This window comes from Zosterops lateralis (assembly GCF_965231275.1).
Source record: "Zosterops lateralis genome assembly, chromosome: 6".
Lineage (NCBI taxonomy): Eukaryota > Metazoa > Chordata > Aves > Passeriformes > Zosteropidae > Zosterops > Zosterops lateralis.
This window is the reverse complement of record NC_139761.1, coordinates 30,955,228-30,969,335: the sequence shown is the minus strand read 5'-3', so window position 1 is coordinate 30,969,335 and position 14,108 is coordinate 30,955,228. Positions and strand designations below refer to the sequence as shown.

At 34.0% G+C, this 14,108-nt stretch overlaps 1 protein-coding gene across 1 annotated transcript in view; it reads left to right on the top strand.

Annotated features, from left to right (window-relative positions):
* Positions 1-14,108, top strand: part of FMN1 (formin 1) — a 138,453-nt gene that overhangs the window by 100,580 nt on the left and 23,765 nt on the right. Inside the window, exons 14-15 of the mRNA XM_083863276.1 lie at positions 9,925-9,976; positions 12,956-13,105. Of these exons, the coding sequence (XP_083719402.1) occupies positions 9,925-9,976; positions 12,956-13,105 (202 nt within the window). The remainder of the gene's footprint in view (positions 1-9,924; positions 9,977-12,955; positions 13,106-14,108) is intronic.

The window sequence follows — 14,108 nt, the reverse complement described above, 5'->3', positions numbered from 1 at the left end:
TTCAGTTTTGATTAATGTGTTAAGAAGACTAAATTGAACTTCAGAGGCCAAACTGTATCAGAGTTAGTGATATTAATAGATAAATGCGGGGAGGTTTGCTGTATATCTTCGTATAATTGATCTATAGTTTCATAAGACATTTTCAGAAAAAGGGGTGTTTATTTGACACATTTCACATCATTAAAATGCAGTTGCAGATGCTAACAAATAGGGAAAATCTACCTTAATATTTCACCTTGTTTTTAAATGTGAATATCCAATATCAATACTTAGATTTAATTTGATTTTCATTTTTATTTACTCTTAAATATGCCTAGCTGTGTATTTGAAAATCTATACTGTCTGTATCGCTGAACAAAAAGGGAAAAGTGATTGTCATACTTCCAAGTAACACATTTTTAGAAGGTCAGAATGATTAAATTCATTCTCAATAATGTAGTTTTTCTGTTCATGCTTTTTATTGACAGCCTTTGTTTCTTAAAGAAACTTCATTGCTATTTTTCCGTTTAAAGAGAAACATAGCAAAGAAACAGATGTGTCCCATATAAAATATGCAATAAATCTTGTCTCACAAATTCTTTGCTCTGAACTTTCTGACAGAAACTGTCAAATATCCACTTTAATTCTAGTATAAAATGTTCACTTTGTGTCATGGCGCCAACCACCATATGCTGGAATAAAGTCAGTAACCAGCAATAAAAAAAGGCAACATACACACCTTTGAAACAGTACAAGCAATCAGCAGTGAGAAAGGTCTATATAAATCTATGGAGAATTAATCTCAGCTTTGCCACTATCCTGCTGTGCATTTACAATGAGACTTTGCTCCCGACCACCAGAAGTGGCTAACTGTGCAGGAGGAGTGTATCCTAATGAGGGGAAAACATAGGGAAAACAGAGCAGCAGCTTTTAACCCCCACCCCCAATGTTTGGATCACCTAGAAGAGCATGTCCTAGTGTGTTCAAACATGTGGGGCCACTTCACTTCACGGATTTCTGTACTTTAGCTGATCGTGTGAAACCAATCTTGACTGAGCTCAATCAGCAGAAATAACCTGAGCTTCGTAAATCATTGTTATATCATTCCACAGGAGGAGGCATTGCTGTGGATTTGCTCTCCTCAAACTTTTCAGGCCACAAATTTCATGGAGCTTTTCTGAAGTTAGTTTAATTATATTTGTATAATTATTCATTCTTTGCCCAACAGATTAGCAGTTGGTTCACCATCAAATTAAATTTTTCTTCAATAATACTCTTTTTTTTTTCTTTTTTTTGAGATGACCTGCTTCTTACTGGATTTCAGTAATTATTGAACTATTTTAAAATATTGTCCTTGGTATTAAGAATGGGCCAATCTTCAAATTTTTTTCTTCTGCTTACAAAAATAGATTGTAGTTACAGATAATCTGGATAGTTAATTTTCCCAGACACAGAACAGATTGGATTTAACCCTGTTCTGTTTGAAAGGATTAGAACTAATTTTTCAGCTCTGTAAACTGCTTAGATACATTCAGTCAGAGATTGACCTTGGAATTAAAGCACAACATTATAGGAGTTTATTAAAAAGTAGAATTAGAATATGTTTCTCTCTAGTGTTTAAGCACTAACACGCTTTAAAAAATAGTTATTATCTGGAAAACCAAGTGTGGGAAAATGTGGGATTAGTGTCTTGGTTACATTTTAACAGAACGGAGTTTCAAGTAATTTAATTAAATAAATAAAATTGAAAAATTTAATGCTAACTCTTGTTTTGTAATTAATGCCTCCAGAATACAGGAAAATAATACTAGTGTTAGTCCTAGTTTTCATGAAAAAATTACTCTTTTATATGGAATTCTAGTTTATTTGGACATTATATTATATGGATTTTTAGTTTAAAAATCTTTCACAAAATACAATAGAAGCATCATACTAAGAAACATACATTTTAAGAAATAGAAGAATTTATAAAAATAACTATAACTTTTTTTTTCTTCCTGGTTAGTTTTAACGTTCTGGTAAAATGACCTTCAAGACTATGTTCTGGCACATTTATAGACAGTGTTATCACTTTTAAAAGAAAACATAATTTCCTAGGTTTTTTATTACCTATGATAATAAACACTTTCTTGAATGTGTTGCTTGAGCATGTTCTGCCAGTATTGTGTGTCTGTGTGTGTGTGCAAGTGTCTGTCGTTTGTTACATTTTTGTAACATTAAAAATACTGAATCTAATATTTAATAATTTCTATATTATAAACATTAATTATTTCTTGACACATACCTAAGAAACAGGTTGACAACTTATATTCATGATAACTTGTGGGATATTTGTTTGTTAAGAAGCTTTCCAAGACTGCACAGAGACTGTGTAGGAACATTTTTACATTCACATCATTGGATATGGGTTTCTTAGTTTAAAAAAAACCAAGAAACTATTGTACCACTGCAGAGGAAAATAAACTTGTGAGAACTGTTTCAGGAAGGGTGATTAAGACCTCATGACAGCAAGTGTTCTGAAGATTTTTTTGAAAGGATTTAAGATGTCTATACCAGTGTTTAAACTGTCTTTAAAAAATGGCATAGCCAAATTCCGTGTTAAAAATGTGATATATTTTAATTTAAAGAAGAGATAAAAGAAACAAGGCTCATGTGAGCACACTGCTTGTTGATTATTCCCCTGCCACTAATTTTTAATGCTTTGTCCAATTTTGACCAAATGTGACAAGGTTAGAGATCTTGAGATATTAAGCTCTTAAAAATCTCAATAAAAATAGGTGGCTAAATAGACAAGAGTGACCCTATTAGCCTTGCAGGGAGAGCAAGGCTGTATCATGAACTCACCCCTTAATTAAACATTAATGAATCCATCTGGGAACTAACCACAGACCCACAGTAGACCCAAGTTTCATTGATTCCATTCTCCCAGACCTTCTTGTTTAACTGACAGCATAGAAGAAAAATCTCTTCATGGGCATGGGAGTTTTATTTGGGGATTTTTTGCATTGTAACAGAAAACTATATTAGTTGTACAATCAAATGTACAGAATTTCCAGGCTGTCTGATGAATTCCCTCAGTTCACAAATCCTACCGATTAGAGGTTAGTAACTGCCTAAGTATTAGGAAATTATTTGCTAGTAAGCTGTGTATAGAACATATAAGGTTTTTTTCACTATTTCTGAAAGTGGGCATTTTTATAGGACAGAAAAGCTCCAGCATGAGAATGGTGGACTGTAGCCATGTGAAATAATTTGCATTCATATTCAAATTTGAAATTTAATACAGTACAAAAACAAAAAACCAGAAAATGTTTTAATCTGGACATATTCTCTCACATTTGCTATGTTTATATATTAAATCAACTAAGTAATAAGAATTCTATTGTTTAGAACTAAATCAGAAGTAATACTATTTCTCAAAATACAGGGTTACATTAAATGTAGCTCAGTATAATAATGTAGAAGTAGGAGAAAATTCAGGTTTTATGTACAGCTCTAGATAGATAGATGTTTCCTGAGAATATCTCTTCCTAGATCAGGATACACAGCTCTAGAATCTTTGAAACATTATAATTTGTGAAAAATTTAAGATAATTGAGAAAACTTGCTCAATAATTAGAATTAAAAGTATAACTATCTGAAACTGCAAAGTTTATTTTTACTGTGAGTACCTAATTTCTGAGGACTTTTATACCCTCTGCTGCTAAATTCTTTATTATACAATATGTTTTCAGAAAGTAAAATAGTTCTAAAATGAGATTCAGTCTATATGAAATTAAAAACTTGATCCTAGTAGCATATGACGCTAAATTGGAAAACGATTTTCCAGGTCTTTAACAATTCCAAGGCCCCAGTTTTCATACTGAGCTCCAGACTCACTCTTGTTAGTCAAACCATATTTTTACAAAACAATATATTCCAGTGTGCTAATGAAAAAAACAAAATTTAAGACAATCCATTTTCTGATTCTGCATTCTTTTTCATTCATTTCTAGATTTTTGTTAATACTTGTTTATTTGCATTTGACATTTTTTAATTTGTTTAAAAGATGATATTAATTTTATTTCCATTCCTTTAAAATTGATGATTCAAGAAAGCAGATTCTGGCAGTGTCAGGTATTGAAATACAATTTCACATGTTATATAATAAAAATTATTTTATAATATTTGTAATGTATTCTATTCATGGCCTTTTCTGTAGAGTCCAGTCTTTTCCTAGAAAGTGAGATTACACAAAGAGTAAACAGATTAAATGGGTGTTGATGATATTTATGAACACTTCTATTCTACATGCTGTTGGCTTTGCTATCATCTGCAAAAACAATAAAGCTTCATACAGATTGTTTAACATGCTGGATCAAGTTGTTGGACACCTTTACTATAATTTTAAAAAAAGCTATAGTCTTGATTATTATGTATACAAACAGCCAGATTACCCAATTTCTCTAAATGTTAGGATTCATCTCTGTGGCTATGTGATTACTCTGTATGGCTGTGTGCTCTTGTGCTGGGTCCAGCTGGGATGAAGTTAATATTCCTCATGTCAGCTGGTATGGGATGTATTTTGGATTTGTGGCTAAAACAGTGTTGATAGTACAGGAGTGTTTTGGCTGTTGTTGAGCACTTGGACATTATCAGGGCTTTCTCTTTGTCTCACTCTGTCCCCTCAGTGATAGGCCAGGGTGGGCAAGAATTGAAAGTGGTCACAACTGGATAGCTTTCGGAATTTATTTTCTCAGCAAAGAAAAGGGAGAGGAAAGGATTTTGGGAGAGGTAGTATTGCTCCAGAAATGGCTAGGCATTACTCTGCCCTTGCATCAATTTAGTTTTTTCCTTCCCCTTTTCTTCATGTATTGAACATGTGTTTATCTTGACCCATAAATTTTTCTCACTTTTGCTCTTCCTATTCTCTCCTCTATCTGACTCAGGGGGAAGGGAGAAAAGTGAATGAGTGGTTTTGGGGTGCATAGCTATTGGCCACAGTTAATCCATGGTTTAGATGATTCTAAAATAGCAACCCTTGGGAAGGGGTTTAGATTGCTCTTGGTAGTTCTTTGCAGCTCAAAGAAATGCCTTGTGCTAGCAAGTGCATCCCTATGAAAATTTTATTTTCCATGCCACTAGTTTTAGGCCAATATGGCTTGAGTCAAGGATTTCCTAAAAATTAAATCTATTCAGAAATTTTCAGTGTTAACAGATCTCTTGAAATCAAAATCAAAGAAGGCTTGTTTCATCCCTGGTTGTTCCTAATCCTGCTGGTTGTTGTACTGCTATAGTGTGGTATGCTAGTAGTTTAAACATGTCAAGAATTTTGTTCAGAAACAGAAAAACTGTATAACTGTAGAGCTTTTGATGATCCTCTGTAGTCATTCTGCTTGCCTAGGACACCTTTGAGGTTTTTCTTCTGCTCTCCAAAGTCCCTAATTAAAAAGGGTTATTAAACAATTTCTCTTGCATGACAACTGTACTTGAGGTTGGAAAAAGATCTACTACGCTTCTAGCTGGGAGCCTTCTGGGTTCAACTTCTGATACCCAAGTATATCAGCAATGATATCTAAGATATTTGGATCTCTGTTTTCAAACGGTGATAATGCTTTCAAAGCATGGTTGGTTCATGCTTTACAAAGGCTAGAAAATAAGGCCAATTGTTACTTGTTCTCCTAACTTGATTATGTCATAGAATGTGACTTTTCTTACTTTGGGAAAAGATAACCCAGATGAACCTCTCAAGGGGTATACTTTTCTTCCTCAGCCGTTAAAGCTTGGGTTGGTATGTTTCTGGGATGGGGTTCATATTTTGGCTACATTTCAGCATGCCTACCTAAGAGGTTTTAGTTTTGACTAATGAGAAAGGTGGCTTCCTGTGAGACTAGAAATGTCATAATAACCTTTTGTCACTGTTTTAACCGTCTCTGTCTAGGCTTTATGAAGTTCCAAGAGGAATGTCAGTAGAGCTTTTGTTTTGGTTGGTTGGTTGGTTTTGTTGTTTGCTTCTAAGGTTGAGTTTTGGTTGGGGGTTTTTTTGTCTGTGTCTTATCATAGATTCTGTCTTACTCTTAACTGTGATTCATTGAAAGACATGAGTCAGAAAAGACATTAAAAAAGCCACCTTGTTTTAGGGTGATGTTTTTCCTGTGCAGAAAACACTATGATATACAAAGCAGTCTCTTAAATTTCTTGAAGCATATGTTTTTGAATCACAGGAACTCAGCCTTGGATTATAAAATTGAGAGTTCTGACATCTCCATCCTAACGGCTAGTTGTTACAATTTTCTTGTAATCTTGAAGATTGTCACTGTGCCAAATGCTTTGAAAAATTGTAAAAAGTTTATGCATCAGATCTTTAAATTCTGAAAGTAGCAAAATACTGAAAAATAGAAGAAAAGCTAAAATGTGTCCAACTAAATCAATGCACTTCAGTGAATTATCCTTCTTACATGTGTTGATATATTTAATGTCAGAGAAATACCAGAAAATTTATCCAGTCAGACTCAATGGGTGTTAAAATTTTCACTAGAGGGGCAGAAATAACAGAAATTTTTGTGTAGTTGTGGCTATCCATTTTTCTTTGTCTTTCTCTGCACTTTTCTTAGAGCATCATCATTCTCTGCTTGCCTCTGTTAGTTACTGACCTTCTCAATTTTCAGTCTGTGCTGGTATCTAGTATTTTCTTTCCTTTGTTCTTTAGAGATCTGTTTCATAGTAGCCTGATGCATGAAGAGGTATTGGTTCTGTTGTAACTGGAAGCTGCTGTGCATACATTAGACCTGTTAAAAATAAATATTTTCTGGTAATTTCTCATTTTCAATGTAGTGTTTCATGTACTCTTCCATCCTCAACAAGTAGAATACGTAGAAAGAATAAATTTGAGAATTTTTTTACCATTTCACTCTAATATTACTTCACTTTTTAAACTGTTAGAGGATCGTGAGTCTTCATGCTGACTTCTGCATTTCAGTAAAAGGAAGTCATCACAAATATCTGATTCATAAGGTAAATTCATAAGTTCACATCCACATCATGTGTTCAAAGATGTCTGAAGGCCCAAATTTATTTTGGTCCTTTTGTCCCTCTTAAATATTGGAGTGCATTTGCTGTGAGGTTTCCTGGTTAGTTTCCTCCTAATTGAAATCAGTTTAAAAGCACCAAAACATACCTGCAAACCAAATCAATGCTCCATAAATGGGGACAGTGAGGAAATTTGCTTCAAAAAGCTCATGCCAGTAGGCACTCTATTTCAGTATTCACTGGAGTCAGCTTTTCTCTGATACAAAAGTGATATCTGGTGTCCATTTCTAAACAAACAAAATGTACTTCGTATAGTTGGGCTACAGAACGCTTGCCACAGCAGGTTATGGAAGTTAAAGAGCTTATAAAAGCTTGAGCAAAGAGTGAGCAAGTTCTTGAAGGGGAATCCATTGAGAATTACATTACAATGACATTCAAGGCAGGAAACATTTTGTGTGAGCTACAGAATCTTAGAGGCAGAGAGTACACCCAGGGGAAGTGTGTTTGTCCTTGTCCATAATTCTAACTGAGCACCTGTTTCAGTGTCTGCCAGGGGCAGGATATTGGGCTGGATCAATCCTTCTGGCTGTCTGATATGACTGTCAATATATTCTTAACTTGATGAAACTGAAATCAGGCATGTGGTGTAAGGGTGAAAAGATTGCATCATTCCACTTCTGCAAAAAGCAATTTCTATGCAAGCAAATATGGTGTTGCTAGAGAAGTAAAAATAAATAAGTTCTTTCATTTGGTAATTCATTTGAATTGCCTTCAGTAGCGTCACAAATTAAGACAAGGATTGATATGTTGACTCTGGGGCTTTGAAGACTCTGCTGAGGAAAATACATTGTTTCATGGAAACCTGTACTGACAACAGTGCTTGTCATTGCATGTTGTGGAGGGGGAGAAAAAGAGCAGGATATTACAAATTTTGAGTGGAAAATTAGTTAGAAATTTTATGGAAGATTTGCTCTGGTTTCTTGTCTTACACATTATAGAATTTGTTATATGGAGTTGTTTATTTTCTTAATAAGTATCAACATCTAAATTTCAAATAAATGCTTTTAAACAATTTCTGGGTAGACATGTTTACAGTTAATGATACAGAAAATACTGTTTGCCATATAATACAGCTATTTTCTTGCTTCCTGCTTGGCCTTTTATTGGTACACAAATACAAACACTGTTATATTAATGTGAACTCTGTATGTTTCTTCCTAAAAGTCACACCTTTTTTCTTTACTTTGTATAAAAAATTAAAACTTCTTTCCACTATCTTTCCTTACTCTGTTCTTGCATGATTAAAACCAGTAAATCAGATCTTGCCACCTAACTATAAATGTATAAACATGTTGTTCTTGCTAGTTACTGTGTTTCATGCGTAGGGACCTGAAGGTGTTTTTTTCTGTTGTAGCTGGGAATGTGGCTATGTTGGGAAATTTGCCTTACTTCATTTTCCATCTCCTCAAAAACCAGAAGTAAATTATTAGTGTAATAATGAATTGTAACACTTTATACACAGTTCAGTTTATGTAGTTAATTTTATATCATTATGAATCATTAGAATTCCAACCTATGTTTTCTCTATTTAATGGTATAAAATGAAAATAATGAATTAAATATATTGTGTTAACTTTAGGCAAATTTTTGGGACCCTGAGATGAATGCAATAAATCAGAGCTGTCCTGTATATTTCACTTGCAGCTGTCTTGCCACTAAGATTTGAGGTGGAGAACATAATAGTATAGAATTTAATTGTTTTCCTTGCAAAGGGCACACAGCATTGTTTCTGGCTATAGGCCAGAAATAATTGAAATAATAGGAATAAATATCTCCAACATACTTACCCAATGTAGGGAAACATATGAGTTGAAATTAATTTGTTTTGTTAACAGCAAATGTGCTGAAGCAATCAATTTTTTTTTTTCATTTTAAACTCATAGTACGAACCTCTTTGTCAATAGCCTTATAATGAAATGGAGTCATTCAGGACCAGTTTCTCAATGGCCTTGTCTGTGAACTCAAGTTTGTAACTATATTTCAACCAAGTGCTCCTGTAGACTGAGATGCAAAAAGATAAATTCTTTGCATAAAAAAATGCCTGAATTCTGTTTATATTAACATTACCACTTACAGGATTATTTTAATGTGGAATAGGAATAACTTTTCCATTATAGTGTTATTTTATATGTATGATATTGTGCTGGAGCTGAAGTTGCTCCTTTGTATTAATAAGACTTGATCAACAAAAACTAGTGGTTTTGCTTTGAGTATCCAGGTCAGGAAACATTTTCGATAGTAGAGAATGCTTATCCTTTGAAAATCAAACCCTTTTAAGTAGTTCATGTGAGCATTCTGTAATAGAGAAATATGGTTCACTAACCATATTTCAAACTCTTGGCTGAGTTTTCAAAAAAAATTTGTGTATATACTGTACATTTAAAACCTACTACACGTGTTGTCACATTTCAGCTTCCAGAACAAAATGTGATAGTTCTATGGAACAGTTGGTGTTAACTATGTCTGATACCTGTTCAATTCTAGTTGAACTTCCAATCATTTATGCTGCAGAAAAATGTTTAAATTTGTAAATTCTGGCCTGCAACAATAAAGAAACAAACACAATTTAAATTATTTTCTTTTAAAAAAATCTGAAAGGAAGTTTAATTATTTACATTTTACTTGGTTAATTCCTAACACTATATACTGTAATATGGACTTAAAATTACTTTTTAAATCCAATACAATTTATTGGTACAGTAGAAATATTCATTGTATACAAAAAATAAATAAAAATGGAAAATCAGCAAGTGTTTACCATTTTTTTATACTTAGTATACAAACTATGCAGTTTTGAATATAAGAAATGTTTTATCTGTGGGATCTCTAAAACAGTAAGACAGTAATTTATACCTTTAAAATGTTGTTCATTGGCAGCTAAAGAAGAACGGAAGAAAGAAGAGAACAGTTTGGAAAATGCACAGAAATGGTAAGGTTTTTGCTAGGTTTTTTTGCAGTTTATTTTGATCAAAGATATTATTGAACATAGGAATTACATTAAATAGCAAAAAGGATCTGTATTTCAAATAAGTAGTATGTTTACTGAAAAACTCGTACGTAATCTTCCAGGAAAAACTTCATTTGCATTTTAATCCAAACAGTGTACCGTGTTTGAGGTCTCAATTATTATCAGCATTGAACTGAATGGGGGTTTTACAGAATAGATAAATAGCTGATTAACTACTTTATGACATAAAAATGTATTTCATCATCACTGAACCTTTTCAGCACTTGTATATACAGCACTCAGTTGCCTAAGAAGCCATTGAATACCCATGTTTTTATTGCCTGAATATTTGTGCCTCACTTAGACCAAAGGCGTCAAAGTATGGAAAAAGTGAGATTAATTGATTTATAGACTGATAGTAAAATATTCAATTAATTAATATTACTAATACATTTTGTTTACCAAAGTATAGTTTTGTGAGAGTGAAGCATCCACCTTAGCTATGGATCTGCTATAAATAAACTGGGGTAAATGAATTTTAAACTTCCTGTCAATATTTTTTCTTCCTGGTCACTGAAGACAGATCTGTGGTCTTTTGGATTTTAATTGTATTTTTCTCAGACCATGCTCACTCCACTGGACACACCTCGATTAGTTTTCCTAGGCGGTCAGGAGGAGGGAGATAAGGGGCACTTCCCAAATGCAGTTCAAGTGTTAGATGAACTGTTCCCATCTGTTTGCAGAAGATGCCTAAACATTGGCTGAACAACTGGCTGATGTCAGCTGGGGCTTTGCCTCTTCATTTCAAGTGTCTGACTGGCTCTGCTGAGCTACTTCCTTGGCACAAGGCTTCTTCATTTTCTACCTGCTTTATAGCCTTTCGAGAGTAGAACAGACTCTCCAGGGTATGGAGCTGCACCCAACTTGCAGTTGACTTAGGGAATTAGTTGTCCAGCACAGAGTTTGGCTTTTTTAATTGCTAAATATTCACATATACTAAATATACTAAAATTCAAATATACTAATTTAAATTACTGCTTTACAAGGCAGAAAGTAGCCCAGGAAGCCAGATTAAGGTGGGTGAAAGCAAAGGAGTGCTAGTGGGGAACAGGCTGATGAAGAAAGGAAGAGAGGATGAGAAGTGTCGGGATGAAGGCAGAGAGACTGTGCAGGCTTTCAGGATCCCACCTCTGTATGCTCCAGCTGGGATGGTGAAGGGTTCTGTTAGGTAGAGGAGTGCACAATGTTCCTGGGGCTGCTGTTACATGAGGCCAACCTGAGAAGAGTCTCTGTTATTGACGCTCTTGGTTCAGCTATCCCAGTCAAAGTGCTATGAACAGCTGAGGATTATTTGGCCCAAGTGAATGTAATGCAAATTACATTGCCCTGTAGACATCAATGATTTTAACCATGTAATTATGACTAAGGTTTTTTAGTATTTTTAGAGGTTGATAACCAAAATGCTTTACGCTGATATTTTGAGCTGTATTATATTTACTTATTTATTTATATTTCTCCTCATAGTGTCACTACAAGACCCATTAACTCTGAATGTCATGGCCTTATACACACATATTTCATTCTGACTCTTTAAATATGGAACATCAATTAACTTGAAATGTGGTTAAATATTTCATGCAAAACCTAGTAAGAAATGTAAAAGGTTAAGGTTATCACATATAAGGATTAAAAAACCCTATTCTTTTAATAGCTTACCTTGCACAATATGGGCTATTGTACAGCATGGTTTCTATCTTTAAAGTATCAAAAATAAAATCCCAGAGCATATAGGCTCATGTGGCTAAAATCCAAGCTTCTTTGTCAAATAGCTGGAGTATATATTGCTTTATTTTGGAGGAATAACTTCTGTAATTTTTGATGGATATTATTTTGTATTCTTCGAGCCTAACTAAAGAGCTTTAATTTCAAAGTAAGGCAAGAAACCTTGAGCCTAACATTGGTATTTCTATATGAAAATATGCACCTCCTGTGTTTAGATTTAGAACCTATTTGCTGCTCTAAAGAATATACCTTTCTTCTAATTTAATAAAGTTATTATTCCAAGAAATACTACTTATTTTTAAATATGTTGTTACCTTTACTTTTAAATTAAAGCATTATTTTTAATAAATATCACCAAATGTTTCAGGATTGTTGCATCTACTTTACAGAGAAAAGTGATTCAACTTTAAGAAAAGTGAACATGTATTTGTATAAGTACCTAGTCATGTGGATTGTTCCACTTTATCTGTACAAAGCAGTGTCATAAAGGTTAAAAATGCCCAATCAGTTAAAATGCTCTTGGAAGTATTGTCTGTAATAAAGGAATATTTTGGAAACATCCAGCTGTGTAGCAATTCAGTAACAGCCACATTATAAAATCTTTTAAAAAGCATTAGTTACTGGCAGTATATTTTTGTAGAGTTAATTGTTTATTGACACATATGGAAGGAGATTATTTTCAGTAAAACTTTTGCAAAATTACTACTGGCACTGTCTGTGGCTTGGTTGTTGCTACTACGAGTTCTCCCTAAGTACTAGAAGATTATTTTCAACCAAACCTAGAGATTTTTTCCTGTCTTGATGTGTGATTCTTCCATGGTCCTTCAGTAAAGATAAATGGGAGAATAAGATCTTCATGGAGTGCAGCAGGATAAAATAAATAAATATATTACAGCATTTCCTGTAATGCAAGAAGTTAAGTTTTTCTTGTTATAATTAAATGCCCATGATTTGCCAGCATGACGGATCTCTGTGGTGGCTCATGCATCTGTAAGTTATCCTCCTGGAAAAGAGGTGGGTGTTGGAAGGTTAGTTATGCTTAGCATGAATTGCTGCTGTAATTTCCAAGGCTAAGGAGAAATTATGGTAATTACCAGCTTTGACTACTGAATCAGAGAAACCGTTTCCCCAGTGGGCTTACGTGTTGACTGGTATTTTTTCTTTCCCCCTCCCTTGCAGCTTTGAAGAAACAGTGGGGTACTTTGGGATAAAGCCAAGGCCTGGTGAGAAGGAGATCACACCAAACTACGTTTTCACGGTGTGGTACGAATTCTGCAGTGACTTCAAGACCATTTGGAAACGAGAGAGTAAAAGCATTTCCAAGGAACGGTAAGGTTCTAATAAAGTCATTAATACCATTTTAGATGTCTGGGAAACTGCTGCTTCTCAAACCCAACAAATTATACTCCTATATTTCACAGGCGTCATTGTTTTCTTTCAGATCTAATGGACATCAAGGAAAGATTATTCCCTCAGGGTGCGTAGGAAAATTCACCAAAGGCATGCTGTCCCCACAAAAAGATAAACACATATAATCTGATAAATTACACTTTTGTAACCCCTTCCAATTACTAGCTAGTAAAATGAAAGGAGAGCTGTGCTAATTTATAACAGATTGCTTCTCTGTGCATTTTCATGCTGAACTAGCCTAAATGAGGCGATATTGCTGTCGCAGACAGTACAGACAAATAAAAGTGAATGCTTTTCCAGTTAATATACTGCACTTGCATCAAAGGGAAGCCCCAGAGATTCAGGCCACACTTAGCATAGTGTCGAAGCCCCACATTGAATTTACAGCACTACTTCTGACTTTTGGTGTCCTGCTGAGGACATCAAACTACTTGCCGCTAAATCTCACAACAGTCTCCTGATTTTATTAGTTAGAGTAAAAGAACCCCAAAACATGAAACCTTCAATTATTTTCTTGATTTTCTTAAAGAAACTTAAAATCTTTTATGCAAAAAAACCCCAATTCTACTACAAGCTCGTCATACTCAGCATATTACAATTCATTTGAAAAGACCTAGGTGGTAATGTAGTCATTCTTTGGAAAAGAATGGAGCAATTGCTTTCAGCATGAAATTGAAATCCAAGTGCTTACTCCAAATTGACAGAGAGTTAGATTAAAATGTCTTTAAAAGAACAAGCAAAAGAAGAAGCACTCATTTACACTTATGTTTTCCATTTTGCATCAAATCATTCGGGCTTTCAGATTCATTTAAGTAGATTTTTTGAAGGACTAGATGTAGAAATTATGAATTTTGAATTATCAACCTTAGCAGCATTATTTTATAGATCTTACAGTTTTAAAATACTTGGAAGTTGTAGCTTT